Source organism: Lichenostomus cassidix, chromosome 4 (assembly GCF_008360975.1).
Source record: "Lichenostomus cassidix isolate B80296 chromosome 4, HeHo_3.0, whole genome shotgun sequence".
Taxonomy (NCBI): Eukaryota; Metazoa; Chordata; class Aves; order Passeriformes; family Meliphagidae; genus Lichenostomus; species Lichenostomus cassidix.
Window position 1 is genome coordinate 33,872,855 of NC_139484.1, and position 25,053 is coordinate 33,897,907.

At 38.8% G+C, this 25,053-nt stretch overlaps 1 protein-coding gene across 3 annotated transcripts in view; it reads left to right on the forward strand.

Moving 5' to 3' along the window:
* Window positions 1-25,053, forward strand: part of PALLD (palladin, cytoskeletal associated protein) — a 190,356-nt gene that overhangs the window by 150,891 nt on the left and 14,412 nt on the right. Inside the window, exons 11-16 of one of the 3 annotated variants that reach the window (XM_085058641.1) lie at window positions 763-1,458; window positions 14,587-14,722; window positions 17,063-17,164; window positions 17,721-17,771; window positions 19,193-19,414; window positions 24,237-24,386. In XM_085058641.1, coding sequence (XP_084914767.1) covers window positions 763-1,458; window positions 14,587-14,722; window positions 17,063-17,164; window positions 17,721-17,771; window positions 19,193-19,414; window positions 24,237-24,386 — 1,357 coding nt within the window. The remainder of the gene's footprint in view (window positions 1-762; window positions 1,459-14,586; window positions 14,723-17,062; window positions 17,165-17,720; window positions 17,772-19,192; window positions 19,415-24,236; window positions 24,387-25,053) is intronic. The other 2 variants (XM_085058642.1, XM_085058643.1) reach the window with 2 other exon arrangements.

Genomic DNA, 25,053 nt, shown 5'->3' on the forward strand with positions numbered 1-25,053 from the left:
AGTCTTCTTCCAGTGCGTTTCTGCATTTCTAAATGAAATTCTTACTTCCATATGAGCTGATAGTAGTGTAATGCCTCAGAACCATATTAAGTCAGATCTACTTAGATCTGTCTCAGGATCTACAGTTGAAAATAAAACTCAGGAGAAAAAGTGGGACTGAAGACCTGGGGAAGCTCATTTCATGCTTCCCTAGGTTACAGATGTTTTTCAGAAATCTTTGCTCAACTACAGGTATATGGATGGTTCTAATACAGAAGTTGGTCCCTTGTCTCCAAGTACCTCGTTAAAAGTACAGCTGTAATTAGGTCTGTCTGATTGGCCTACAGAGGCTACAGCAGAAATTCAGCTATGGCTGAAGTTGTCACTGGGTAAATATTTCAGCCTTATTATTGAAACAGGGCCATTGAGTAAAAAGCACAAGAAACCAAAAGAAACATTATTAAGAATTTCTCTGCTTTTACCTTTAATTCTGTTATCTGGATTGTTCCTTTAAATTGCCATATAATTTACCTTTTTGAAGAACTGATGGTTCTGTTAAATTCTATTACACATACCTTTTTCCTTTATCTTGAGGACAAAAAAGATGGACTTTTGTAGCAATGTTTTAGCTCTGAAGAAATGGGGCTATAAAACTTTTGTAAACACTTTGAACTTTCCTTGTCTTTTGTTTTTTCCTGGACCATAGATCAGTGGAACTTTTACCTCCTCCCCAGCCAGCACTGTATGTCTGATCATCTTTTTGTCTATTTTTCCTTCCTGCAGGGACCCCAAAAAAATACAGCAGCTGCAGAACCAAATTCGTCTGGAGCAAGAAAGTGGACAGTGGTATCGTCACCAACAGCAACCTGATCATCAGCAGCACCCTCCCTCTTCTCCTACCTTTCCTCCTCCCCCCTCCTTCCAGGAGCTTGAGTCCAGCCAGTCTGTCACCTCTCCTGTGCCAATGAGTATTCTTAACTCCCATACTTCCCCAACCATGCAGTCTTCCGGCTCCTTCAACTATGCTCGGCCTAAGCAGTTCATTGCTGCCCAAAACATCAGCCCTGCTTCAGGTTATGTGACTCCATCTTCTGGGTCATCTACATCTAGTCTTCCTTCTCCTCTCTCTCCAACTGCTTCTCAGAAACAGTTTGGGAGAGTGCCAGTTGCTCCCTTCTCTCAGCAGTTTGCTCCAGAAGGGGAATATGCCTGGTCTCCTTCTTCCCCATCCCCTCCGCCTCCACCTCCACCTGTCTTTAGTCCAACAGCAACATATCCAGCGTGTGATTCCTTTCCACTTCCGCCTCCTCCACCCCCTCCTCTTCCTTCACTTTCTTCACCTTCCCACAGCCTGTCTCCAACTCCAAGATTTCCTAATTCCAGCCAGTCTCCAGCAGCTTTTCTCAGCTCCATGCTGCCATCCCAGCCACCACCCATTTCTGTCAACGCATTAGGCCTCCCAAAAGGAGTGACGCCTCCGTAAGTATCAGCTGATGAACTCCTTGATGTACTGAAGATTGTAATGAAGATTATTGCACTTGCTTAATTTATGCTTTTCTAGGGTCCTTTGCTGTTAGCTGCTGAGAGGGAGAGATGTGTGAATAAATTGCAAATGCTTCTGTGCTAGGGATGTGAGATAGTTTTTTTAACTCTCACAGAAGTGTGGTTCTGAAAGAGCCCTACGGTAGGAACACAAAAGATGAGAAGCTAAAGCTTTGAACTGGAGATGAAGAAAATATGAAGGCAGCAGCAAAAGGTTCTGCAGGCCCAGGGTGGTGGCCCAGTTCTGTTAAAGCCACGTATTCACTGATATTTGCAGTTTGTGTTCTTATTACATCTGCAGGTAGAGAAATACCAAGTAACAAGAGTATCTTTCAGAAGTCCCTGTAGCTTTGTACTGAAAAGACAAGGTATTAAAGTATACATCTGATAGCAAAGTGGTCATAACAATTCTTTGGCTTTGGCTAGAGGTTTTGCTCTGAGGAAGTTTGGGAAGGTGTTTAGGGGCGGGGGAATTAGAATAGCAGTGCATAAAAACAAAGAGGATCTTTGCAACCTAACAACTCTGCATATTTATTTTCCCCTTTTGTCTTCTCTAAAGGCAAAAATAGTATTTTGGAGCATGTCAGCTCCCATCATAGATCAGTTTGTCTTTCCACTGGCACTGGGCTCTCATTCCATCCTTAGAGAACAAAGAGACATGCTGAAGAACAAAAATGAGAATAGCTGTAGCCAAGGCTTATTTATAACTTTGTCCAGAAGTTTGTCTAAACATATCTACAGTATCTAGGTGACTTGCTCAGCTACATACTGTTGCAGTGGGAACTTCTGTTATTTCAGTCCAAGATACAAAAAGGAAGAGAAGGAAGAAAGAGGACAGATATCAAAATAATAAGTCACATATATGCTTTAAAAAGCATTTCTTTATCTTGATTTGTGTCATGGAGTCTGGCCATGAAATTTTTTTAGGAGAAAAATTAACAAATAGTGCAATTTGCCCTTACAGTCAAAATAGTTGTGATTTTCTGTCTTACTGTGTCCTTTACACTGAGTTTCGCTGTTGATACTGAGTACTGAAAATTGCATGGTTGATTTACTGACAGCATGACCAGTAAGGACAGCCCACCAAAGCCTGCTATTACCCTTGATTTTCCAAAGAAAGGCTCTAGCCCAGCTATACAGTTCTGACAAGAACTGGATTCTTTTTTGAGCTCACTTCTGTGTGCTGTGAGGGTGATGGCAGCAGCTTGAGCCTCTGCCGTGTCCCTCTTTCCCTGTGCTTATAGATATGTGTCCTCACCTGAAGCATTAGCTGTGTTCTCCCTCATTCCCTTTGATCTTTCGACAGAGAGACAACTCTGCAAAGATTCTTCCCCCTTCCCCATGCCACTCACTTCCTCAAGCACAGCAGCCAGGCTGGGTGTGCACGATAGTGTGTCTGTCCATATTCCTCCCTCCCCCACCCTAACAAGGCAGCAACCTCGGGGTCTGAGCTGAGGATGAGGTAGTTGGCTGTTTTTCTGCATTCCCTCAGGAAATATAGTCCAGATGGGAGCTGGATTGTGTTAACTATACTGAACGTATGTGTTTATAATTTATGTGTATATGTATGTGTGTGTATATATACACAGTGGGCATTTGTCATCTGAATTATAACATTAAAATATGGTCAAATGTGTCCTGTGTGATGCAAAAAAGCCATAATCTATTGTTGTGTATCTTTGATGCCAATTTTTCCCTGCCTTCTCCTTTTTCATGACACTGTGTAGGTTATGAATGTCTCATGTGTCTTGCTGAGTAAATCACTCTATTTCCCATCATTCTTATACCACTCCTGAGCAGTTCTTCCCCTGGTCTCCATTCACCCCTCAGCTTTAGGTCTCTTCTGCTTTGTGCTATAGTCTCACTTCTTTTTTTCGCCGCTCTCACTTTTTACTTATTTTCCTTATTTTCATTTTTTCCTTATTTTCCCTTTCCATCCTTACAAGTCCTCTTCAGTGCATTTATCTTTCCAAGACATAGTTTCTGAACTTCTCACATTATTCCGCAACCTCAGCCTGTAGTTTCGCCATTTTGCCATGATCTCCAAGGTCTATTCGTTGAAAATGATGATACTGTTTCCTGACAATGTGCTGTACAGACTGGTTGCAGGGAATAAATTGCAACATTCAAAGTTTTGCTCAGCAGCTTAAAGTCCTAGTCAAGCCATTTATCTTCAAAGACTCTGTCATTACTAAATCTTGACACAACTACAGATATGCCCCTCAAAAGCAGAACTCAGCAGGCATAATTCTTATTTTTTTCAGTTTCATGTTGTGGTGGGAGCAGAATAAGGGTAAAGTAATAAACATTGCCGGTGGAGGCAGTTATTTTTGGAAATGGTCAAAGGCAGCACCAATAAAGTTCTCTGTGACTGTATACAAACTAATAGTCTCCATTACTCCTCATGGAGTCAAACCTTCCCATCATCAGCTTTCTTTGGGCATTTCCTTTCCAATGCATGTATCGTATTTGTTCTACTTAAAAGATAAATCAGTCCAAGGAGATGCAGGACAAAGCAAGAGGAGCTGAAGCCAGCCAGTACTGTGTAGCACAATAAAAAAGACTTATAAAAATATGCTAGTAGCAAAAGGCAGTCCAGAAATAATAGTGACCTGTTAAATTATGAGGGTGTTCACCATACAGAGACATAGACAAGGTGGAGGTAGTTAATGCTCTCTTCACTCCAGTCCTTCAGCGCCAGTCATGGACTGTGGGGGTCCCAGTGCCCTGAGCTGAAGGACAAGGACTTTGAGAATGATAAACTCTGAGTCAACTCTGAACTTGTGTGGGATTTGCTGCTCCAGCTGGATCCCTGTAAGTCTATGGGGCCTGATGGGATTCATCCAGGAATCCTCAAAAAGCTGGCTGATGTCATTGCAAGACTCCTCTCAATGAACTCTTTTTGGAATCTGGAGAGGTCCCAGTTGACTAGAAGCTGGCTAATGTTGTCCCAGTTTTCAAGAAGAGCAGGAAAGAAACTACAGGTCTGTCAGTCTCATTTCAGTGCTTGGTGAAATTGTGGATAAGATTACTCTTACTGAAAAACACCTGAAGGATAATGCAGTCATTGGCCAGCATGGCTTCATCAGGGGAAAGTCATTTGACCGGCTTAATTTCTGTTTATGATAAGGTAACCCACCTAGCTGGCCAAAGGAAGCCTGTTCATGTAATCTCTTTGGACTTCAGTTAAGCTTTCAGTACTGTCTCTCATGGTGTCCTTCTGGACAAAATGTCCAGCATTCAGCTGAATCAATACATGTGATGGATGAGCACCTGGTTCATGGATCAGGCACAGAGAATTACAGTAAGTAAGGTTACATCAGGCTGGCAAACAGTCTCTAGTGGGATTCCACATGGCTCCATTTTAGGGCCAGTGCTCTTCAAGGTCTTCATAAATGACTTGGACTCAGGACTCAGAGGAATACTAAGTTTGCTGGTGATACTAAATTGGGAGGAACTGTCAACTACCTTGAGGACAGAGAGGCCCTACAGAGAATTCTTGACAAATTAGAAGTCTGGGTAATCACCAGCTTTATGAAGTTTAATGAAGGCAAGTGCCAGATTTTGCACCTGGGAGAGGGCAACCCTGAATAAACAAGGGGACTGGGGAATGAGAGGCTGGAGAGCAGCCCTGTGGAAAGGGACCTGGGGGTCTGGTCAACAGAATGTTGAACATGAGTCAGTAGTGTCCTGGCAACCAGGAGGGGCAAGCGTGTCCTGGGGGCATCAGGCACAGTATCACCAGCTGGGCAAGGGATGGGATTGTCCTGCTTTTCTGTGTCATGGGGCAGCCTCACCTTGTGTGCAGCTTTGGGCACCCCAATATAAAAAAGACATTAAGCCATTAGAGAGTCAAGAGGAGGGCTGTGAAGATGGTGAAGGGCCATGAGGTGAAGCTATATGAGGAGCAGCTGAGGTCACTTGGTCTGTTCAGTCTGGAGGAGACTGAGGGGAGACCTCATTGCAGTCTGCAACTTCCTCATGAGGGGAAGAGGAGGGGCAGGCACTCATCTCTCCTCTGTGGTGACAGTGACAGGACCCAAGGGAATGGCCTGAAGCTGAGTCAGGAGAGGTTTAGGTGAATGTCAGGAAAAGGTTCCTCACCCAGAGGGTGGTTGGACACTGGAACAGGATCCCCATGAAAGTGGTCACAGCACCAAGCCTGACAGAGTTCAAGAGTTTGGACAATGCTCTCAGGCACATGGTGTGACTCTTGGGGTGTCCTGTGTAGGGCCAGGAGCTGGACTCAGTGTTCCTTGTGGATCCCTTCCAATTCAGGATATTCTATGATTCTGTAAAAGCATTTCTAACCCTCTCTTCAATTCTTGTATTTTGTGGGCCCATGAACAGTAAATACCATGCTAATGTTTCAGCATTTTCCTTGGTTTTGGACCGTGAGACTCTATGGAAGTGACTGCATTAGCTAGACCAGGTTGAACCAAAGAATATTCTTTCCAGTTAAATTTGGATAGATTTGGAAATATTGCACTGGAAATTATTTGTTTGGAAGGAAGTTTGTTGTGGTTTGGTGGTGTTTGGTTTTTTTTTTTTTTTAACAACATGTGGTCTTAACAGTCTTGCTTGTATTATGGGAATACCTGCTTGGGAATTTACTTCATTTTATTTAGACATGTGAAACAATAGAAAGCAGTTTTGTGTCATTACTACCTACTAATTCACCTTTAAATATTTTAAGCATTTATTAGCAACAATATGGTGAATGTTTTCCTTGAATAAATTATATCTCAGTTTTATCAGTAAGCTCTAGACACTTTGTAGTGACCAGCATTTTCAAGCTATGGCTATGGTGGTGTTAGCTGAACAATCTTCAGGAATAACCTTTTTTCATTAATGGGGTGAATTTGGTAGACTCTGTGTCTTGTCAGAGCATTGTGTTATGAAGTGGAAGAGAAGTGCTGGTGGAACTGCATAGCTAATTAAGTACTTCAGGGAATTATGAGCACTTGTCAGTAATTTCTGAGGTAAAACTTGGCTGCAGTAAGTTTGTTGGATACTGTTCTTAAAAATCTCAGTTCTTTCCTTCCTTGCCTAAAGAAAACTCTAGAGTGGGTGGATATCTTTTATTCAGGTTAGCTTTTGATTACAAAAGACTTGCAGGAAACAGAGTTAATGTGACAGAAACACAGGATTGAGGGGGGTTTGTTCTCAGTTAAGTCTGCAGAAGCTAGAAACTGATCTTCACTGTTCCTAGAAAAAAGCATATTACATCTGAAGGAACAGAAATAAGTATACTTAAAAATTCTAGGTAAGCACATACATTGTATGTTAACTTGAATATTGTCAAAGCACAAATAATCCCCTGAGAGGGATTTGGTGACTATTTAGTAAATATTTGATTTTTAGAAGTATAAAACCTGCCACTAAAAGGTGTCTGGAATCATCCAACCTGGAGAAATGGGATCTCTTTCTAAGTATAGAAAATGTATATGGTTAGCTATACATACATCCTTTTGAAAGCAACTTTAAAAATTAATGATTTTCCTCAAAGCAGACCTTTTCTTAAAGTATATCTCTTCAGTAATACTACCTTAGTTAAAAACAGGAAAAAACCTGACGGTACAGAATTGGTGAAAGAACATGAATTTCAATTTACTACTTTCTGGAAAAGGATGAAAAATGGAAACAAAAGATTTATTTGAATGCAAGATTGTCTAAATTATCTTGTAAAATGTAATTAAATAAGCTGCTTTTATCATTCTATACAAAATTTAACTCCTGATTCATTGACTCTTAGAACATTATATCCAAATCTTAAAGGAGAATCTGGGAATCATGAGAATAGCAATATCAGAAAGAGGTTTTCACTTTTCACCCCTTTGAATCAGAGCTGCTGGTCTGTTCTTGCTGCTGTGTACTGTGACTTGTCCATTGTATTCTGTCTCGGAGGTGAAACAAATATTTTAGTAATAATCATGTTCCTTGAGTTAGCTGGCAAGGATGGTGACTATTCTGAGGAAAAAAACATACTTCTCTATGTTTTTATCTTACAGCTTTCAACATTCTCCCAGCACAAATGCCAGCTTTCATTTTAGAGTGAAATGCATTGCTGTCCTATGTAGATGGGACTTATTTATACTTTTCCTGTTTCTGTAAGTTGTGCCTGTCACAACTGTAAAAAATTGAGGTTATCTACAGTATGATTGATATGAAAATAGTGATATGTAGGAGGAAGTACCTTGATTAGGAGCTCCAACATCAAACTGAGAAGGAAGGTCAGGGTGTTTTCTTGCTTCTGAGAGAGAGGGAGACTTCATCTGTTTTTGCTACCTATTCAGTCATACCTGGTGGTATTCCCTGATCTTGGGAAAACATATCTAAAGACAAGTGCTGTAACTGGAAAAATCCCAGAAAATATCAGGGTCAGCATTCATTCTCAACCTCTAGTTTTCTTAAGCTATTGCTCCTGTCCATTAAACAATTTTTGTACACATTTTCTTGAAATTTTTCTTTTCCCATAGCTTGGATATTACTTGTGTCTCTTATACCAACATATGAGGGGCTTATCTGTGATACTAGACCAATTCTTTTTGGTTGTGGTAAGAAACAGCTCATACTGGGGGCTTTGTTTTTGCACAGTGTAACACCTTTTGATTAGGTACGGGCACATGATTATCATAAAATATATATCTATATCAGCTTTTCTGAAACATGGTGAATGCATGTTTGTTCCACTTGAACTTAGAAATCCAGGTTGTGCCTCAGATCTAATCAATAAAAATTGTGCAGAAGTAGAGATCAAGGCTGTAACATGGAGACACACAGGTATCAGCCAAAATGACAGTACCCTGACAATCATTGCATCTGGAAGCCTTAATTTTCAAGATATTTTTATCCAGTTCTTTTTCAAAATGGTATTTGCAGATACTTAAGAATATTGAAGATGACAGTGAACAGGGGTAATAGTGCACATATTTCCCTATTGGAAAGAGTGAGAGGCTGTTCGACAGCATGGCTTTCATGCCTCTTTTGATCAGCAAATTTTTCTTTTCAGAGGACTTTATTTTATAACTTCTTTATTTTAAACGGATGTGAATGTCACAAAAATACCTGTGAGCATGAAAGCCAGGTTCAATGCCTCATGGTTGTGGAGACCTTAACCAACAACACTAGATCAACTGGAATTGGTTCATATTTTGGATATATTACCTTTTCCCAGTCCACTGTAGCTTTTTCTTCACATTCTTCTGGCAGTTACTGGTTCTTCTCAGGATTTCAAGACTATGAGGATTGTGCCACCCTCTTCTACATTCAGGAGCATTTGGTGCTTTAGTTATTTCTTCCTGACCATCAGTTCTAGCATACTTCTGGTAACAATCAGAAATTTAGATAAGATTAAAGATTACAAAATAGGCATTTGGTTTTTAATTTCATATCGAAATACATGCACATCTTTTGAAAGGCAAATGGTGCTTATGTAGCTATGGGAACCAGTGCAGCATGAGGCAGAGAGATAACTTGCTCAGGAGGGGAAGGAACTGAACAGGGGAATGAAAAAGTAGTAATTCTTTTAATGAGTAATAATGCATTTTTAAACATAAGCTTTAGAGAAAAAGAAATTGGTGGTTGTCATGCAGTTTGTAGGTGATTTGTACTCTATTATCTGATCATTAAGAGGAATCAAACATGTTCAGATATATAAACATTTATTCATGTCATTCTTAACCCTATCCAATGCTGAGACACGATTTATATTTTTCAACTAGAGTTTCAGAATGTTGGGTGGTAGAAATAGTTGAACTTTTGTTACATTTGTTCCATTTACTGCAAGTCATCCTTAGTCAGGTCAGTTCTTCAGGCATTCCCTTAATTCAGATACATCACATTACTGGACAGAGCTGAATCTCCTGGTGTCCACAGCATGTATGACAAAATCAGACTAAACCAATTTTATTATGCAGCTGCAGCTTCAAAATTTGTGACCTGTTTCAGTGCTTGTAGGAACTTTGCTCTTACAGTAAGTGAAAAACGTGTGAAGTGAGCAGGAATTAGCTGTGTTTTTGGAAGGCTTTAGTTTTTAAGGAAAAAATCAAGTTACTGTTCATTACCTCAGTACCAGAGAATTAATTTGGATTTCTGTGAGACCAAACCATATTGGCTGCAAAGAGGAATTTGTTCTTGGAAGGATAACAACAGGCAGCCTGTTGCCCTTGTTTACACTGTAAAAGGTACATAGGAAAAGAGGGAATTGCATCCAGCATGCACTCTTGTATAATTAAAACATGAAAAGTACTGCTGGTTTGGCCTTCTTTCTAAACAAATGTCAGGGCAAATATTCAAAACTAAGGAGAGCCAAACCAAGACTGCAAAAATCTTTGCAGTCAAAAATGCCTGGGTGAATTAAGATGACAGTTTTGGCAATTTCATTGCACCCTTTCTGAACAAAAGAATTCAGACATTTGTGCTTTTATCTACGCCTGGATTCAGGCCCCCACTGACTTAGGTGATGCATATTTCAGGGATACTTAAAATCCATATGATTTGCAGCCTACTGTTAAGGCTCTTTGTTTCTGTGCACATTTATGTGGTGGTTCTGTGCTTGACAATGATGCTGTCGATATCCTGAAATATGCCTTCTCCTGCTAGCTTAATGCAGTAAGTATGTAATTTGCATTGGGCAAAAAAAGGAATACACAAATACATAAATGAATTGGCACATTTTTTTATTTTGTATTCTCCCTGAGAGAAGACAGAATGAAAGCTCATGCGTCACTGAGGACACAAATCTTTGGAGCTAAATGCATCCAGATAAGGGCATGTAAGGATGGTGGAAAATATTTGCAAAAGCAGCTGAAGAAAGTTTGCTGCCAGGCTGTCTTGCCATATAAACCATCACTCAGGCTGAAAGAATCTGTGCTTTGGAAGATAGATTTACTAAAGTCCTTCTATTTGTTATCATTGCTTTGTAGACATTTTGAAGTTCATCCCAAGAATGTATGTCTTAAGAGTTAACTTGCTGTGGGAGTATGTATGTATGCATATCTATATATACATATATGCATATATATTTGGACAGTTTTTAAAGTGTTTATATTTAGAGAAGGAGATTCTGAAGAGGAGGTGGAAACAGCATCTGCAGGAAGAGCTACATTTCCTTACGCACCGCTCTGGGTTTTTTTGTCTCCATTTTAAAATAGTCCCGAAAGCGGAAGAGGGAAGCTTTCTGAAGGTATATGAAGAAATCGTGTTCAGTGCTCATTTTTATAGTTAAATTCCTGAACCAACTACTTCCTTGCTTAAATACTTAGTTATAAACATAAATAAAGGGAAGATAATCTACTTTCCAGGCAAATTGCCTTGATTCGGTCTTGAATGACACTTCCACACTGACTGTGCAAACCTTAGGATGATCTTACACAAAACCAGAGATCTGGAAGGTTGTTAAAGAGTCTGCCTCCCCTGTTAAAAGTTGCCCAAGGATCCCCAGGCCATTGCTGTCATATTTGCATACCTTGTTCTTAAATAAAATTCCTATGTAGCTTCCCTACATAACTTGCTCCAGGGTTTAAATGTCACTGTTGCAGGGTGGAGAAAGGAGAGTTCTACATTGTTTGTGTCTAAGCTAGGCCTGCTCTTCTTCAAATTATTGAGACTTACTGTCCTCAATGGACATGGAGAATCATTAAATACCATCTATTTTCTGATGTCAGCTATTCTCTGATTTCTGACATTGTGTTTTAATTGCCTATCTTCATTCTCCTGATTTCCCAACTAAATAACAATTTTTGCCTCTGTATGTGTGACATAATTTGACACAAAAGCTGTGCTTTTAAAACCATATGGCAGTTTTCTTGTCCTAAAATTTTCCAGTTTGCTGTATTTTTCTTGAAGTGGTAAAACTGGATTCAGTGTCTAATAGCAAGGAATAAATGAAAAGAGCCAAATTTCATGTCTTATGCTGACATTTCCTGGAACTATATTTCTTTCCCTTTTGACATGATGGTGTTATTTACCAAATTTTAATCTCATAGATTCTCAAGAGATGCTTAACATGTCAATGCTGATTTTCCATTAGCATTGCTATCATGCTTTTAGCATTTTCCTGGCTTTCATTATTAGAATACCTCTAAACAAATTATGAAGATTATTGTAAGGGACAGTTGTTACCTGCAAATGAATTGCAGCCTCTGCAAGTTCAGTGTCATCAGGCAATTTGAGAAATGTGGTTTTGTATTTCGCTTTTCCACTTTTTAAGGCCGAAATCCTAAGTACTGAACATAGTATACAGAGCTCTTTGAAAGACCTCATTGGACTTTATTATTTTAGTTTGATAGAAAAAGAAATCACTGCTCTCTGAGTTGCTTTTTCAGACTGAATAGCTTTACACAACCATATAATAGAAATTTCAGCCAGACTATTTCCCTGATTTACTAGGGGACTTACTGCAGCTCCTGAAGGTTAACTCAGAAGCCATAAGCTGAAGTGTATCAAAGCTACTTCTTGTTGCCTATCTACATGCCCTTCAGCCTGACTGAGAGATAAACATTGGGTTTTATATGATCCAGTTTTCATTTTCTTATTATCCTACATTGTTTAGAAATGGACTGTGATATTTTTTTCTTGTGTTTCACAAGGGTATTGAACTTAGAAACCTGTAATTCTCTTGGTACTCAGTCCCCTGTGAAAAATGTGGGTATTTGCTTAGGGGGTTTTGTTTTCAGAGATAATCAATAATGCTTAAAAAAATCCTTTACTTGAAATCCATTCCCAAGCACACAGATCATCCTTCTTTTCATACACTGTCATGACTTACTTGGGTGAATTGTACATTTCACTTTTACAGCCTATTGAGTCCCAAGCATAAGCAGGCTTTTTTTCTGGTAAAACTCTGGTGAAACTCTGTTTATCAGTCAAGTATGAAATTTGTGAGAATGAGAAATGAAAACTGTTACTCAGTTTTCAGTATCACTTGCAATTTTCAAGGGAGGTTGTGTGTCTCCATTAAAAGCTGTCACAGGGTAAAGCGAAGGGTGAAGCCAAATTTGAAATTTGCTGCCTTGAAGTTAACTGGTTTTTGGGTTGGGTTTGGGTTTTTGGTGTGTGGTTTTTGTTGTTGTTGTTTGGGTTTTTAAAGGGGGGGGGCGGGGATGTCTAAAAAGTGACAAAATTTGGTTCCATGGCAATGCTGGACTAGATGGTTAAGGGCTGGGAGGTGAAGGGAAAGACTGCAAGGGGAGAAACAGATGCCACCTGTCCATTAGCCTTCCAGTGGATGGCTGAGCCTTCCTGAGGGACATTCCTTGCTGATTGCCCTCTTCCCATCTTCTCCTGTCCGTTTTCCTTCCATATCTTCCTTTACATTTACTGTAACAAATTTCTGAAGTTATTGAAGCAACTCTTTCTTGAAGAGACCTTATTCCTTCCTCTTAGCCTTCTCTTGTCTCCCTGTAGCTGGGATGAGACTCTCCCAAAAACAGAGTGGAGGAGACTTGCTTTCTTATCAGCAACTGAGAAGAGCCGCAGCCAAAGGCTGAGGGAATTACTCTACTTGGTGATCACCAGCTAACAGATGGATATTTCTAGGGCAAGGGATGTAGTTCTGTCTCTTTGTGAAATTAGACAAATGTCTGCTCTTCTGCTGTGATTTAATGTAAAAATGCAGTTCTTTTTACGAGAACTTCACTGTTTCCTCATTTTACATTTACTTACAGCAGCAGAATATGAAATGTTTTAGGAATGTTTCCAACTATTGTCTTCTCCATCTATTCACTTAATTCCTTTTCAGCTTTTGACAGTATATGTGTATTTTTTCTAATGATAAAAATTACCAATGAAAGCACTTGCTGAAAAATGAAGTTTTCCTACCTATGTAATAGAAACATAAAATTGAATAATATTCAGGAAAATTCGTTATCTCTGTATGATTCTTGCTTACCATTTTAGTACTGATAATTAAATTATTAAGTTGTGTATTGAAAGTAAATTTACCAATCACATGCTAGATTTTTTCCCCATCTCTGTCATCTGAGTTTATCTGTTTACCTGATTCAATTCCATGTTTTCCATGTCATTCCCATGTAATGGGCTGAGCCCTATTTATTCGATGAAGGTATGAAAACCCCGTAAACTAATATTGACCCAGTATCAGTGTTTTAAGCAATAATGTGTGACTTCACTGGAGGCTACAAGGGGGGTGCTACAAGTCTCAAATATGATAGCAATGCTGATTTCTTCACAACTGTGTTAGGAACAGCTGATCTCCAGTAGAAGCGACCCATTGTGGGCATTTCCATCAATAAAGCCACCACAACATTACTGAAAAGTGTTAAATATTAGTGCAGTCTGGAAAAATAAAATTTCCTGTACTGTTTAAGAAAATGAGAGCTGCTGAAAGTGCAGTCCTAACTGGTAGGCTGGTAAGAGGAATAAATTAGTCCTGTGAGTGCAAACTGCTAAATGGTTGCTATTCCACTGGGAAATCTTGCCGCTGAAAACTGCTTTACAGGGATGATTTTTCTTTTTGCCAGTGTAATTGAGACTGTGAATGGCTCTTCTTTGAGCAACAACCATTACATGTTGCCTTATGGGTATGTGTTCACAGAGATATGAAGAATAAACATGAAGTTATGCAGTGTGTATTGCAAAGTTGTTACAAGGAATTAGTTAATAAATAACATAAGAAGTTAATAATTAACAGCCATGTCTTACATCTTCCTGATCTTTATTCATCTGGTGCTTCTTAGGAAACTAGTTTATCTTCCTTCCCCACTTATCTAGTCATGCTTTCTCTTTCATGTTTCCTCTCATTTTGCTTTATTGCCACTGCTCATCAGTTTCATCTCTGTGTATGGTGTTTACAGCCATTGCCAAGCAATCCTGAGTGCTATTTTAACTAAAGCACAAATAAAGCATAGTATTACTTGTCCTTAAACTAACCATTTAATTAGTAGTGTGAGTTAGTAGGGACAGCATTGTAAGAAAGATGTCAGACCTCTAGTTTCAAAGGCACAATGTTTTCTTCATTAATAGCAGTGATTTCAGATAAATTCCTAAAGATTAATTATCTCAGGAAAGCTCATGATTTTTTTTTTTGGTACTGTTTTGCAGGGGATTTCCCAAGAAAACAGGCAGAACTGCTAGGATAGCATCAGATGAAGAGATTCAAGGGTCAAAAGATGCTGTAATTCAGGATCTGGAGAGAAAACTTCGCTTCAAAGAAGACCTTTTGAACAATGGGCAACCGGTATAAAAACATAAAATACCCTGGGGAATGGAAGTGGGTGGGAGTGAGCATCATTGGTCGTTTCTGAGATACGCTGCATATAAACTAATTGTTGTAGATTGTTTTTTATGTATTTATTAGTTTCAATTGAATTCTCAAAACTGCATTTCTAAAAGGAATGGTAGTGTACATTTTGTTCTATCATTCCTTCTCCTGTTTGACAACTTTTCTTGGAATTAATAAAGCAATGGAAATCTTAAAAATTGGGAATTTGCATAAGAAGCCTGCACAGTTTGTACCTTAAGGGCTTTTTGAGCCTGAAAGGCCATTTGCTTTAGACTTGTTCATCACTGAGTGGATGAACATGCATAGCTCCTTTTCAGTCCAGGCTCATTCTACCTTGTGCCCAGCCACTGGACAGTGGGGGAAGGAATAGGTGGTAACCGGACATCAGAGGAGGACAAGGCAGTTCATTGTGAGAAGCAAACCAGTAGGAATCAGGCATCATTATATTCTGCAGCTGGGGCACTTCTTTTGACCAATAAAATAGAAATAACCCATGGTACTAACTTACTCAAGAGTTAATGATCTGCTTGAGGAGTCAAGAAATGAGGTAAAATGAGCCTATCAAGCAATGGAAATGCACAGCCACAAAGATCTCCGTTCATTTTTGTGCACTTTAGGATACACATAAAAGATAAAATACCAAATTCTTCCTGCTCAGAGTTGAGGAGAAGCAACTTTGCAAGAATTTTTTACAGTTATTAAGATACTATCTTCAAAGCAGGAATTTCTTTTAAGAGGAAAGTAATTTTAAAAATGTAAACTGTCACCCATCTTTTGTCAAGAAAATGTTTTAAAAAGCATCTCAGTACCTTGGGATGCCTCTTTGTCACTTTGAAAGGAAGTGAAATTTTAAATTTCCCAAGATCATGCTGAGAAGTTGACCGAGTTTGCTACCAGGTGTGAGCTTTGAACTGTGGTGGTGTAGTTCAAGAAAGCTTATTGAGTCAGACTGTCTATCAACAGCTGCTGGATTCCAGTTCTCAATAAGGTCAATGGAGTGAAGCAGGGAGAATGTTCAGAGTGACTGGTGCTTCTGTAAAGCTTACCTTTCTCCATTGACTGCATAGGGTTTGGCAGTTTTCTGTAGCAGTTGAGCAAAATCACTGTCATAGTGTATTAGTTCCTGTTTTTTTCCAAGGAGGTGGGCTGAGAATGACTGTCAATGCCTATTTTGGAAAGTGAGAGAGATGTTTGGCCTGGGCAAATGAATGGAATGTCCTCAGGATGCCCACATGGCCCAAGGTAAAAGTAAAAAAAAAAAAAGGGACCAACTGTGATCAGATGATGTGGGAGCTTGAATTAAATAAATTCCATTTTTTTGCTTGCCTTGAGTCTTTTGCGTTGCACATTCCTGTCTTGGGTAAATTCTGTATTTGTAATCGTGGCTGTGGGTACATGGAGTGATTGCAGAAGAAATTTAAGTGAAGAAAAATGCATTATTTTCTTAGACACTGGTAACCAAGACAACACTGCTACCTAATTGTCATGAGTTTCAGCCTGCTAGTTTAGCTGCAATATGATTATTAAAAAAAAATATATTAAATGAGCTTTTTTAAAAGTGCAAGCATGAAATAGATGCAATGTTTACAATCTTCATTCTTCATTCATTTCATTTTAAATGAGGTATTTCACCATGAAATGAGTTTGTCTTCCATAAACTTGCATTTTTTTAAATGTTGATTTGGACTGCATTTTTGAATGCAGAAAGAAAACTAATAATGAAATAATTGAATTATACAATAAGGTTTTCCTTTAACTCATTTTGTCTACTGAGTGTAAATTATCTTTCATAAGCTGTCTCCTCAATTTCCAATTGAGAAAAGTAAGAAGTAAATAGAAATTTTAAAATCTAAAAGAATACTTTTTTTTGTATTTTTGACAGAATGTTCAAGTAGAATAGGATCTCCTTATCATTTTTAGCAGAGCTTTCTGCCTTGTGGTTCTAATGTAAAAACTGAGCAGAATGACTAGGAGTAAGATTTGGGATGATTTGATACGCCCTCTTCTGATGGCCATGCTGATTTAAGCAGTTCCTATTGCTCATTCCTACCCAAGTTCCTGGCAGGAGGATGGAAACAAATGGCAGAGTCAGGGCAAGGGTTGCTTAAGCCAAAAGAGTCGCTTGTAATACAAAAAAAATGCATTACAAATGGTGGTAAAAAAAATTCTGCTAGAAACGTATTGCTGCTCTCTTTTATTAACTTTAAGCATGGCTGACTACTACTTTGTAGTTGGAGAAATAATATCTTTTCTTTTGTTTCCCTCTCCCCTCATCCCCTTTTTATTTTTTTTCAGAGATTAACATATGAGGAAAAAATGGCTCGTCGATTGCTGGGAGCAGACAGCGCTGCAACTGTCTTCAATATACAGGAACCAGAAGAAGATCCTGCTATACAGGTGCTACATAACTCTACAATTTCATAGGAAAAATGCCTTTCAATTTTTCTTCTTTACACGCTATGATTGTCATTAAAATAAAGTTCTACATAAGACAATAAATGTACACAGGATAGGATGGTTATTGATTACAGAAGTCATATGTTATATATTAGTGAAGTAAACTGGAGGATCACATGCCTGTTGCTCAGTTTTTCCATAAGGCTGAGACTTCTCAAATGTCTGCTCTCTGCTTTAAACTCTTCCCTTTGTCCTGTTCTGTCCTGACCTTTAAGTCTCTCAAGGCAAAAATACATCTACTATCTTGAAACTATCTTCTCATTATTTATGTAATATGCACTTTATGGGCGCAGACCAAAACCACAACAGAAAGTCTGCTTGAAAGGTTAGGTACACACTCTCCATTGTTCAGATGCCAGAGTTGCACTTCAGAAATGTGTAGCATTCGTTTGCTTATGGTGCCACACAAAGTACATTCTCCTGATAAAAACTCTGAAGAACTGTCATATCTCTTGGTCTTCTTTCTGCCTCTTGATCTTTTTTTCTACTCTTGCAGGAAGCTCGCTCTGTTGGTGCTTCTGTAGTGAGTCCTGTGGATATTCAAAAGGTTAACATTTTCACCTTTTTCTGTCTTGTTGTTTTTGTCTATTTTTTTTCTCTTTCCCTTCTATTCTACTGTTCTTGCTTATTGTTAATAAGTCATTTAGCATTAATAAGCATGGAGAATTGGGCTGCATTCCCTTCAGGATGTTCAAGTTGTTCTAGAGGCCTGACTGTGTGAGTGCAGACAGTTTAACAGCAATCATCATGTGCTCCACTATCTTAGTGCTGTACCATTAACATACACTGATATGATACTAACTGTGTTGTGTACTTCATGGTTTACTTTTATGATGCACTTCAGGGAACAAAGAAATTTTAAAACTATCTGCAGTTTGCAAGGTATTTCTCTGTTCTTCTGGTTTTTTTTCTGTTATTAAGGGTTATCATTAGTTCTGTAACCAATGGCAGAAAGACATCACGTCATTCTCAGACCAGAGGCAGTGACAGAGGATGGGAATGTGAAAAGACACTTTGCATGAGATGCATGTTCAGTCTTAAATCCAATAAGGGTCAGATACAATGGCCAAAGGTAATTTGAAAGAGTGTCTGAATTTCTGCTGACTGAGAAGAACATTGACTGATTTTTCTTTTTTTCCCTGCTTCTGAGCCATTTTATGTCCTGACATTATCAATGTCATCACTGAAATTCACTAGGAATTCTGTACTGCAAAGGAGACAGTTCAAGAAAGCAAATAACCATGTATATCACAGTAAATCATAGCAAATTCAAACAAGTGGTAGTGTTTTACGCTTGATGAACCTTTCTGCTCTTCTTGTTATATCTTCAATACTCTTACGATAAATTTTGTTTTTAAGGAAAAAGTTATACTTTTGGCCACACAAAGGGGACCATAGCAACAGGAGTAAAGGGAAACAACAGTCATGGACTGCCGCTGTTGCCATTTTCTCTTCTTTTTTTCCCTCATTTTTCAGGCAACTGTAAACAAAATAATTTTCTCTTTCTGGTTCAGCCTCTGGTACAGTCCTATGCAAATAGCAGATGTGAACCATATGGTCTTCTAGCCATCTGGAAACAAAACCCACCCTAAATCTGTCTGTACCCGCAAGGAAATATTAGTGTTTCTTTAGTCTTTATGAACTGCCTCAGAATACTCTTATTCTTATAGGATTTTTTGAAAAATGGAAAGAAAGCAACCAATGACTTACTTTCCCTTATAAATTAGACCTTAAGGCAACATGATATACAGTTTTTGCCTCATACCAGCTGTCTTGATTGTTTCACAGGGAAGTTATTGGAGACATGGATTATAGTGTTTTTCTTCAACAAGATACAGTTTCCTTTTAAATGTAAAAACTTAATGGATTGTTAAAGATCAGTAAAATAAAAAAACCCAAACATTAGGATCGTATCTTCTCAAACAATGTGTTGAAGCTGCACACTAATATATACCTCTTGTTTGACAGGAATATAAAGTCTCCAGCTTTGAGCAAAGGTTGATCAGTGAGATTGAATACAGGCTGGAGAGATCTCCTGTGGAAGAATCAGATGATGAAGTGCAACATGGAGATGAACCTGTTGATAACAGTATGTCACCATATTTTGAAATCAAGCTGAAGCACTACAAAATCTTTGAGGGAATGCCAGTCACATTTACATGCAAAGTGGCAGGAAATCCAAAGCCAAAGGTAAGAAAAGAGGGTAAATGTTTCTAGAATTTCTCTGAAGAGTTCTGTGTTGGTACTTTAGCATCAGGCTTTGGACTCTCTGGGCTGTATCTTACTGGAACAGGAGACATTCACACTTGACAAGAAAGACTCCTATCTGGCATAAACTGCCGAATCTCTTTTGGCATAATTGGAGTTTGTCAAAAACTAGTCAAAAATCCTACTATAAGGCTTCTGCTCTCAGTTACTCCCTCCTGAGATTTCTTCACAGTTATTTTACCTGTAAGTATGCTTCTGTCATTTTCAGAGTTACCTCCAGGGTACATCTGGAGGACAGAATGCAGTGCAGTGCTAGAAAACCCCACGTGAGCTGGCACAGGAGTCCCAAAACCACCTCATCTCACTAAGTTCAGGCATGACAACATGCTGATGCAAAAATATGTGGGTTCTAGTTCAGGAGCCAGCGTGGTATTTCTCATTCTTCAGCACCTACACACACTAAGAAGACTAAATTTTACTGGGATTTAGAAGAAGGCATAAGAAAATACCATAAGCTTCCATATATCCCAACAGCAAAATGAGGCATTATGGTGAGGTTTTAGTGATGAACTTCTGAAGGAGGGTTGGGCTTGGGAAGCATTTCCTTGTAGCAAATGTAAAAGTACCAGTTCTGTGATGTCAGTAGTCTAGAAGAATGCCTTCCAGAAGACAGGGTAGGTTGCATATAACTATTTCAAAAATTGCTTGGCAATCGACGGACTCATTATGCAGCAGGCAAATGGCAGCAGCTTCTTCAACTCCTTTGCCAAAGGCAGTGTCTTCCCAAGGAGGTCCTTGCAGCTCTTACAGTGACCTCTCGTGGATAGGGGCTCTTGTCTTCTTAGGCAAGATAAAAGTTGCCCTATCTGTTACATAAGATCTTCACAGCAGCACTGACATCCAAATCTCTGCTCTAGTGTACGTTTTACAGGTATTGAGGATTTTGAACAGAGATAAATACAAGTGACTTTACATGCCCAATGATACATGTGTGTGATACTGTACAAGCTGTTAAAAAAAAGGACTTCATCAGGTAGTAGAGAAAGAACAGCAGAGAACTACATCTACATCAGCAAGTAGTGCAGACCAGAAAAAGCAAATCTGTAGTATGAGATATCCATCCCTGCACACGTTTCAGAAGGTTTTGCTCCAGGCTAGCTCTAATCTCATCTCACAGACTGAAGCAGATGCAGCACATTAGATGAGTTCCTGGAGCACATTTTCTGGCTTAGTTTCATCTGAAAGGAATCCAGTTCTGTGCTCCAAGAGCACAACATGATGTGAACCACTGCAAAGTAAGGGGGCTTGATCAGTACACTTACATCAAAAAAGCACTCCTGCTTTGCACTGAAGACACACACTGAGAAGATAAGCCTAGTCTGACTGAAACCAAACTTTTCATGTCTAGCATTACTTCTGAGATGACCGAAGGTAAGTCTGTTGCGCTGAACAAGGGTGGAAGACAAATGGCTCTGTTGCTGACAGAAGTGCAGTGTGTGCAGAGATACTCTTTCTGCCTGAGGCTTATGACTAAGTTGCTAGATAACCTATTATGAGTCAGCCTGAGTCAACCATTCCCTAATTTCCACAGTTTCCAATTAAGGTGTGGTTTCTCTGTCTGATTTAAGACAGATGAAAGAGGATGTCTCCTTTCCCTCACTGGGGCAATAAGGATTGCACAGCCAAGAAACCACATTCTTATTACTTCCCCTAAAGCATGCCCTTACAGAGGAGCATCTGATGTGAATGCCTTATGATTCACAGCTAATGTTCTGTTTTCCTGCAGTGTCAAAGCGTGCACATTAAGAAGTGATTTGCTCTTGCACCTGGAACTATGGACCTTTGTTCCATTCACTCGCAGATGCTTTGTGTGATTTGTTAAGTTGCTTGGGATGGAACCAATATCAGCCCTGTTGTATGGCTACTTGTTAGCTGGGCTTTGCAAATGTCCAAGGCTGTATCTCCCCCTCATATGCCAAAGCATGCCAAAAGAGCAATTTTGAAAAGCTCAATGGCTGAGGGCTGCCCTTCTGTCATTTGTTGAATCTGGAAGTGTTGCTCGTGAATAAGTTTTTTTTACTTTGGCAAATGAAAAGCTGGAAATAATTTACTAACTTGAAGCTCCTCCCTTCTAAGTATTCTGTCAGGTCTGCCAAGGAATGGCTTAGGGAAGGACTGTAGTGTTTCTAAAATCTGGCATTCATTACAAGAGATTTTTCTAAGCAGGGTTATTGGCTTGATTATTTTTTCCCCTGAACATGCCATATAAATTGAATACTGATGTGCAAATTCTGTCTTCATATATATGACTTTCTAAATCTGAGTCTACTTTTCACTATAACCTTTGGTGTAATGTAAAACTATTTTCTCATCAAAATGAGAAACCTGTGGTGCTACAGGAGGAACTATGGAATATTCTTTTTAAGGGATTATTTCTCCTCAGAATTAGAACAATGCCATGCAAGAGGTTGATTGAGACACAAATGTTACATGAATCTCATACTGCTCACTCTTCACATGGCTGAATATAATTCTTGGTGATTAAAAATGCCTGTGCTGCCTAAGATCAAACCTCCCTTTGTACTGTGTATTCCATTGTATTCCTAGTCATTACACACTGGTTTCTGAAAATCTGGTGCAAATAAAAGCAATCCAGATGCAGTGTTCAGTGCTTACGCAGTTTAATGGTACATTTATTGAAAGTTATTCTAGAAAGAAAATACTTCACTGCAAGGGCCATTGTCTCCTGCAGTGGTGGTGTTTTACTTATTAACTCTGTGTCAGATAAAGGTAATATTAAGAATTTACTGCTCATGCATACTGCCAATGCTTTTAAAGTTAGTTGAAGTATTGGGCAACATATACATGATGTTTGGATAGCTGGTTCAGTTAATATTTGTGTGTATTTCCATGCACGTCTCCTGATATTTCTGATAAGTTATTAGTTACTACTTAATGCAGTAGATTTCCAAGCAACATTTTGACACATGTAAAGCATGCAAGTTAAAACTCATTTTTTGCAGCTATGTTGTTTTAGCACCCATTAGCATGTGTATATAAGTGATCAAATATCTCTTGCATCTCCAGTAAGTGCTCTGTCAGCAGACAAGAAGACATGACTAAATCTTTTGTTAGGACCACAGAGTCTCTGCAAGGCTGCTGACAGACAAAATGGGAAACAAGTATAACCAGCTATTGAGGAAATGAAATCATTTCAACTTACGTATAATGCTTGTTAGTGTAAAAATCATACACAGTAAGGAAAATTTCCACTCATTTTCTCCAAAAAAATCGTCCTTGTTTTTTGTGAAATTCAAAAGTATACCCTTAATTTTTCCCCCAAGTGAATTTCGAGAGTGAATTTCAAGCATTGAAATGTTGGCATATATGAAGAACCCAGCAGGTTAAACTCTACCAGGAATGGAATAGTGCTTTGCTTTGTCACTTCATTTTTTACTAGAGAGCCAGTGCTCTTTCCTCACTCTTAAGACCCAAATTCCCACTTCATGAATGAGACTGAGTAAAATGTGTGTGTTTTCCTCATGCTAAATAGTCTCAGCAGGACAGGACAAATGCAGTTGTACTTTATATGAGTTGACCTCATAAAAATGGTGTTGGTATCTGCACAAATATCTAAAATGCTGAACGCAACTGATGTCATGACATAGTACATTTCAGAAACTACAAGTAAGTAATGTTCTACTTAAATATAGGTTTGGGCAGCTGAGTACAACCTTTCTAATATAACATTTTTTAGATATTCCTCTGTGTGTGTTCATGCATACACAGACTTTACTTTTGATTCCAGCAGATATCAGTTTGGGATTTTGCATTATTATTATAATATTTTAAAAAATCCTGAAAGCTAGGTCAATTTTTTTCCCTTCAAGTTTGAGGCACTAAAAATACTTTTTCTGTGTATGTGTAATTCATGGATTACTATAAGATATTATCCTGCATACATCATTTCTTTGGCTCATTGGAAGTATGTCTTGGGTCAGCCAGAGAATAAAATTATGTATCAAAAGTACTGGAAAAGACCTCTGTTTGACAGCCAGTGTAACTGTTCTGTGCAGCTTGGAACTGTGCTGGTGTTGGCATGCAGTTATTAACGGATGTTGATGTGCTGGTTTGCTTTGAAGTATTTCCTATTACTTTGCAAAGCTGTCCACTTGTGTGGCTGGCCTGTCACACTGGGGTGACACTGCTAGTTTCAATCATGTCACTACACTGAGCTGGCCCCTCCACACACTGAGCTGCTCAGTGCCAGCAGGAGCAGCTCTGTCCCCTCTGGCATTTTGGTCCAGTCCAGTCAGCAGAATGGATATGAAACAAAACGGATGTTTCAACAGTGAGATCATTGCTCCTATTTTATTCATCGTTGAATTAATTAAGCCTATCATTATCTTGGTTTATGTTTTTATTTTCTGAAAAGAAAGCAATAGCATTCTTAAGTTCTTTCTGTAACCCCTTCAGATTTAACCAAAATAAATGTAAAATAAGTAATCTTCTCTGAGAACTTTTCTTTGTGATGACATTTAGTTTCAGTTCTTGAAATATCTAGCCCTTTTGCACCTGTATATCTTGTTGGAAAATGGTGAAGCTGTTCTTTCTCTTTGGTCCACTGATAATCTTGTAACTGTTAGTGAAAGTGGTTCATGGAATGAGGAGTTGATTATAGAGGTTTTCTTTTAATACTAACCAGAAAGTTTTTCAGCAGTTAAGATTCGTTAGTGCTATTAATTGAGAAATTATGACAATGAGCACCCAACTCTTACCAGCTGCGCCTGGTTTTCTCCTGCAGATTTATTGGTTTAAAGATGGGAAGCAAATTTCTAAACGAAGTGATCACTACCGGATTCAAAGAGAACCTGATGGAACTTGCTCGCTGCATACTGCAGCCTCCACCCTGGATGATGATGGGAATTACACTATTATGGCTGCTAACCCACAGGTAAATGAAGGTTTGGCTCCAGAGCAGACATCCTTCTGGACATAAATCTTCAGAAAACTATCTCATCTCACATATGCATAATTTAATTAAATGATGAAGTCACTGTAAAGTATGCAAGTTAGATTCCTGTTTTCATCTTGCATCAGTAGGGTGGGACCTTTCTATCTCCAAGGGATTAGCAACTCAACAGCAGTTTTTTTCCTATGGTTCGAGGTTTCAGGGGGGAGGGGTGTAATGTTTTAATTACTCTTCCACTAGTTGTTTCAGCTGATAATATCTCAGTATTCTAACTGAGCATGGATGATAGCACATATGTCTGAAGGGAGAAAAAAATCCAGTTTACCAGCAGAAATAATCTAGTCCAGCAATTTAATTTTCTTACGTTGACCTTAGTCACTGACTGAGGCCAATTTTTTTAAATGAATAGAAGTATCACACCTCAATATGCTTACACTAGAAAGATTGCAAGTCTGTAAGGTAAAAATCTAGCACTGTTATGCAGCAGAATGGTGTCCTGTGTTGATCCTAAACAGTGCTTTTCTGAAACACAGAGTGTTAGTGGTTTAGCAATTCTATTTGTTCTTTGCAGATTCACGACAAGAGCTGAGGTACACAGCAGAAACCCACTAGTTTATTAGACATAGCTAAACTTGTAGGTCACTCATCC